Genomic DNA, 6340 nt, shown 5'->3' with positions numbered 1-6340 from the left:
GCATAGACATACTTTTTTACATTTTTGCATATATTTATCACATCACCTGTGGCTCTGGGTATCCTCCTGAAAACTGTTAACTAATTTGCAAACCTGAACGGTATTCATTCGAACGGTGAGATGAACGTAACGGGGTCTCTGAGTATGTGGGCTAGCTAGCTGCATCGAAATATGCAAAACACCCCAAAAAGCAGACCCTGGCTCTCGCATAGTATTTTGATGCAACACAAAACGGAGGCCAAAAACCTGCTTTCGGTCTCTATTGTTAGCAAAAGAGAAGTGGCGCTTGCAAACACGCGAAGAAAGCACTCAAAACAAACTTAAAAAATGTTTGCGTAACCATCGTTTGTTGACGTAGTGCAGTACGAATCGCTTCAGAGGCATTTTTGCAATGCACGCTAATCATTTCACTTTTGCCAGAGTACAATGACAGGCGGGGCTGTTCACGTAGCATTCGTTACAGCATTAGGGCTGGTGTTTTTACATTAATTGTTTTTACAAAAAACATAGATATGTTCGTTATATTTTCATTAAACACCAACTAACAGCTTCATTTCCTCATTGTAGTGCTTTCCGGTGATCTAAGTCGTCACCAACTCAGTGATCGAGTGGCATTATTTCGCTGCGTTCTTGGCCATTTCCACTGCCCGTTCACCGGCAGATCCGGTTCACAATCACTTTTTGGGTCGATCTGCACGAGCGCCACAATACGGTCATTAATTCGGGATGGTGGAGTGTGGGCCGCAGATTCGCCTGCAACAGTGTTACCGGCGGACGCGATCAGTGTGGACGTGTCTGGTGGGTGATTGTGCGGTGCACCGTTGCGCTTTAGCTTGAAGCGAATGTGTGATTCGTTCGGTACCTTCTCAGTTCAGTTAGGTGTCGACCGTTTCGATATACATTCAGTTGGTTAATATCCAAAGCAGTTCCGGTGTTGTGTTTCGGCGTGTTGGAACATTTGATTAATCAGCAGATAGCATGTTTTACTTGTGCTGTGTAGCTGATTTCTGTGATCGGTGAACAAAATTTGACGAGCTGGTGTTTAATATTCATAAAAAAGGTTAATCGGTGCAGGGACCTTATCGATCAGTCTTAGAAGATGGGTAAATCATAATCAACATATTATGAAATTGGCGGCCAAACAGGTACTTATTAGTCGATGGTTCTAATTAAAGTGAGCATAGCATTTAACCCAAACAAGTCAGACTACATCGAAGGTTTATAGAGTGAGCATAGTTTGGGCATACAGCATGGCCAGAATAATCTGTCTGAAGGGCAAACAAAGCAGTGACTAAGGGCGGTGCTCAACCGGTTTGTGCGCGGCTGTTATTACAAATATCCGGTTTAGATTCGAAGATCACTCCGATGGGCCGCTGTGCAGAAACAGAACCAATAAAAATTCTTTCATTTAAGCTGTTTTGAGCTTCAAACCTGAATTCCACGTGCGAATTAGGTGGCGGGAACCAATTTGCAATTCAAATGTATCTAGAATCTTAGCCCAGCACTACCGTAGGGTTGACGTTTCCCTTGACCAGTGGATTAGTACGAAACAGGAAACCATTGTTTTGGTCGCGTAAAAATGTTTCGCTTCTCAGTTTCAGTGCTGGTGCCGGTGCTGAACATCATCCCGCCTCAACCTGTACAAAGCATTCGATTGTTGCACCTTGTAATGGTTTGAAGCTTTTTTTTCTGGCAGGAGCACTAGTGGTGGATTTTTGTCAACCGAGATCTCGACAGAGATACCACTTTGAAGTGACAGTTGCGTGATTTGTTCGAACGCTTCGTTTACTACTTTCGTGATTAACAGGTGAGGGTGTGCCGTGTCTCAATTTTGAACCATCTAATTCAGTCTGCTCGAGGCTTTTGCACCGTAAACAAGTGATCTGTGACAAGTGGCGCTAGAAAGCATAGATACTAAAAAAAGCTTTCAAGGGCGTGATTGTGGACAACATATCGGTGGTTTGTGTCAAAAGTTTGCCGTTGATCTTTGCTTCCTCCGTACGCGTACGGCTGCGGTGCTGCGGTGGTCTGAACGAAAGTGAATAACTGTTTTAAACTGTAGTAAACACATGATACCTTAGCCCGAGTTCGTGGCCGAGTGAGCTCATGCGTTTTTTGGTATGAATAAAACAAAAGCCAGAGAAATGATTGTGCTGTGAGATATCTTGTACGAAATGAATGCCTTCACTTTGTCGTTACACCTGGCGCATTACAGTTTGTGAAGCTAAAAACTACAAGCGCGATTCGTAGCTGAAGGTAGAAAACAGTGGAGTTAAACATTGGGCAATTGATGGGGTGTGCAAGCGGAAATCAGACAACCTGAAATTAATAAATGTAAACTACAAATTATGCCCATTAGCAATTTGGTCTCATTGTGTACACAGTGTTGTAGGTATATGTGTGTAGTTCTGTTACAGAAAATACATCTTTATTCATTGAAATCATAATTCTATTTAACATTTGCTTGCAAAAGGGAAAAGTTTGATTTACGGGTCTTCCGTTTCGCAATTGAAATGCTACCTTCTCTAAAAATTGCAAAATAAAACATGTGAAATTCAAAACTGGGAATAAAATTGCAATAAGCTGGTGCATTTAAAAGCAAAGTAAATTGTTTTCAGTACAGTTCAATGTATCTTGTCAGACGGTAACGTCATTTAAACACACTACGAAAGGAGATCATTGCCAATTTTAATTTAAGGGTACCGAATTAGTTTCATTTGGTTAATCGGAAATCTGACTTTTTTAATAATTAAAATTCAGGGAATTGGTGCAAATAACATTATAATAGGCTCCTAAAAATGCATTTCTTGAAATATCTGTATAATTTATATTTATATTTATGTATAGTATTTATAGTATCTATTTAATATCACTTAAATAATTTTCGTAGGATTCATTAGAGGTAATTTGGGAACGATTTGTCAAAAAAGACCTTTTGTATCACGTGATTGGTGGATAGTAAACCTGTTATAATCTACCGTTTTGCTAGCTACGGAGATACGGATGAGTAATGCTGATTAAAATGCAATAACTGCAATCGAATTAATCATAAAAGCGCTTTTTTACTCTATTTTTAACATTACGCAGAACGGTCTGAATGATTGATGAGTATGATACGATTAAGGAAGGAACAAAAAGCACCAGCCACTAATTCTTAATTTGTGACGCTTTGACGAATGACTCGACGGTTGGTTTGCAACGATGTTCTAGTAGAGCGGAAACACGGGAAAGACCTTCAATAAATCTGAGCATAACTTAACAAACTGGCAAACTATTCCCCCCAAAGTTAAACGAACTTGTCCTTGATGAGGCTCGCCTTGCTGCGATACCCTCGTTACAACAGTCCAGTTTCAGCGACTGGTATGGCTGTATCGAACTCCAGCGCGACATTTACATACACCACCGCCATGCGCTCCAGTCTCACCCATCCACTGTGTCGATGGCGTCAGCATCCAAGTTCACGGTCAGCATCCACCGGCTGATAAACGAGCTACTAATCCATTGTTGAGAGCGCCACGCTAAACCTTTCATTGTTCAGTTGGCGAGAGCGATCCGGCGATCGTCAACATTAATTATCTGGACGTAAAAAATGTCTCACTTGTTGTTGCTTCTTTCTCACCTCGATAAGGTAGACAGCCTATGAACGCAACGTCATGGCCGAAAGTTTTGAAGGAAAGTCATCCCATATATCAGCGAACCAAGCGGCCGTGCCATCGTACGCGACGGACATAACGCATCGTTATCCGACGTTTCGTGACGAACCGTTCAAGACCGTGCACAATTGGCTGGACGGCAAGAGGTACGACGATGGTGCCGAGGGCCTGTGGCGAATAAATGACGATCTGTACGATCTTGAAGATTTTGCCCATACGTACCCAGGAGGCACTGAGTGGATCCAACTAACCAAGGTGTGTGTCTGTGGAAAAATACCAAATACACTAAATGTCAAACATGATCCTCTCCACCTGCTTATATCTACGTATGTTACAGGGTACGGATATTACAGAGGCGTTCGAAACGCATCACATCAGTCGCCGGGCAGAGCTAATGCTACCGAAGTTCTACGTCCGGCGGGCCACACAACCACGCAACTGTAGGCTAACGTTTCACGAGCATGGATTCTATCGAACCCTCAAGCAGCGTATCAGGGAACAGTTGGGCCGCGTGAATCCCGCGCCAAAGGAACGCTCGCGCCAGATAGTGGATGGACTGATAGTGTGCGTGATGCTGACCGCCTACCTAGCCGTCAGGCTAGAAAGTTTCGCCATTGGAATAGTTTGTGCCATCTGCGTAAACGCAACCGTAATTGCGGCGCACAATTTTCTACACCAGCGAGATAACTGGCGCATGTACGCGTTTAACATTGCGTTTCTTAGCTATCGGTAAGTTGTGCGTCAGGTAAAATTGTGTTATATAGTTATTTTTACTGTATCTCTCGTTGTTTTGAACTCTTTCAGGGAGTGGCGTGTATCGCACGCCATTTCTCACCACCTGTTCCCGAATTCAGTGCTCGATATGGAAATTTCGTCGTTCGAGCCCTTCCTGTGCTATCTACCGTGGGCGGATCTTAAGAACAGCTTCCAGCGGTACGGTTCCTGGTTCTATGGGCCGTTTATATACGGCTCGATCTTTCTGAGCGAGTACCTCAAGCGGTTGATGGATAGCTTCAGCCAAGGGAAGAACCGGTTTCATCTGGACGATCTAATTCCTTTCCTGCTGCCCGCCTTTATGTACGCTACCAATCCGGAACGCATCGGTGTAATTTTCCAACTGTGGCTGTTTGTGGTGTTGATGGCCAGCTTCTTCTTTGGGCTTATTGGACTGAGCGCTGGCCATCATCATCCGAAAGCACTGCATTCCGGTGATTTATTTCCGTACGTTTTCCTACACAGATTTCTATGTTAATTTCACTATCGAATCATATTAAACCTATTATCTCTTTCTTTTCTTTTCGGTAGTAATGACATGGATTTTGGACTTTACCAGATGGCCACAATTGTAGAGCGAAGAGGTGTGGAGGGATCGTTGTTGAAAGTGTTAACCACCTTCGGTGATCACTATTTGCATCATCTCTTTCCGACACTCGATCATGCGATCTTGCCACAGCTGAATGATGTGTTTCTGGCTACGTGTGAAGAGTTTGGTGCGGGCAAACGGCTCAGTTCGTGGTTTTCGCAGTATATTGCACAAAATTTACAACTAGCTCGTGTGCAGCCCAAACAATATCAGCCAGAAATGATGGCTAATAGGGGAAAGACTAAACATGATCAGCGTGCATAGTATATAGTGCTGAACCCAGCGATCGTAAAGCGTTACTGTACTACTGTGCATTGAAACAGCTTTTGAATGAACAGCAAAGTTGTTTTTAAAAGAGACAGCAAACAATGCAGAGAGGAATAAGAATGCGCATTGCTTCATCATTATACTATTAACTTGGGTTACACCAAAGGAAAGGTCGTAAACTATGCATATGCGGAATGATTCATAGCTGTAATGTTTTTAGTCCCAAAACGACTTTATTAATTTTGCTGCTTATTATTTGCTACGGGAAATACGGGTGACTAGAATATCCCATTGAAGAGTGTAAAATAAAGTGATAACTTACAATGAAACATTTCACTGTTGATCAATTAAAAGAAACCAATATAAATTAGTAAATGTATAATTGAACATGTTCATTATTTTATTATGTTGAAAGTATTGTCTGTAAAGCTCTTTAAATATCCCTTTTAACGCACAATTTTTTTCATAAATCCATTCCCATTCTTACACGGCAAATTTTCTCATCCTGCTTCAGCAAAGTTTTTTTTTGCTGAAACGATACAGTAATAGAATATTTTACTGGTTTTCAGCAAAAATGTCATGTTTTTACTTATTTGCAGTAACACAATTTACTGAATGCATTTCAGTAATGAAAATTTAACTGAAAATCAGTAAAATCAGTGTCAAATTGGTCGTTTCACTGAATATCAACAAAACAAATTACTGAAAATGCAGCAATTCATTATGTCAAATCGACATCAAAACAAAGTAACGCGGTGTCCTCTTGCGCATGATGATCAAAATTTAATTTGGTAGATGGTTACAGTCATCCCGATAAAAATAAGGTGATATTTCGACTTGCAGAACTAATTTTAAAGTATTTGCGGTCGTGTTGGTGTTTAACATCTTTGCCACAATTAACTGTGGTTGCTAAAATTTCGTGATGTCTGTGAGCGATTACTGAGCCATCATCAAATGTTATGGCAAAAAACAGTATAAAAACTGTATCAAATAACGTAAAACATTGATGAATATGAACTGAGGGACTGGCAATATCTTTGCATTAATAAAAACTTAA

General features: G+C 41.4%; 1 protein-coding gene across 8 annotated transcripts; it reads left to right on the top strand.

Moving 5' to 3' along the window:
• Positions 1–590: 590 nt before the first annotated feature.
• Positions 591–5403, top strand: LOC120956573 (cytochrome b5-related protein-like). 8 transcript variants are annotated; one of them, XM_040378169.2, is made up of 5 exons: positions 591–798; positions 3633–3908; positions 3991–4382; positions 4458–4874; positions 4959–5403. In XM_040378169.2, exons 1-5 carry the CDS (start codon positions 727–729, stop codon positions 5278–5280), a joined length of 1479 nt encoding a protein of 492 aa, XP_040234103.2. In that variant the 5' UTR covers positions 591–726; the 3' UTR covers positions 5281–5403. The 8 variants fall into 8 exon arrangements, with proteins under 8 accessions (XP_040234103.2, XP_040234099.2, XP_040234096.2 ...); XM_040378165.2 differs by having other exon boundaries at positions 744–909; XM_040378162.2 differs by having other exon boundaries at positions 744–1145.
• Positions 5404–6340: the final 937 nt, after the last annotated feature.

The sequence above is a fragment of the Anopheles coluzzii genome, chromosome 3 (assembly GCF_943734685.1).
Source record: "Anopheles coluzzii chromosome 3, AcolN3, whole genome shotgun sequence".
NCBI lineage: Eukaryota > Metazoa > Arthropoda > Insecta > Diptera > Culicidae > Anopheles > Anopheles coluzzii.
The sequence above is the reverse complement of the archived record's forward strand: the minus strand, read 5'-3'. Positions and strand labels throughout refer to the sequence as shown.

Excerpts from the sequence above, each read along its gene's own strand:
- LOC120956573 (XM_040378169.2), top strand. The coding sequence starts at position 727 with ATGGTGGAGTGTGGGCCGCAGATTCGCCTGCAACAGTGTTACCGGCGG. Across the intron at positions 799-3,632 it reads GATCAGTGTGGACGTGTCTG|ACAGCCTATGAACGCAACGT; the intron begins GTGGGTGATTGT and ends TCGATAAGGTAG. Across the intron at positions 4,875-4,958 it reads CATTCCGGTGATTTATTTCC|TAATGACATGGATTTTGGAC; the intron begins GTACGTTTTCCT and ends TCTTTTCGGTAG.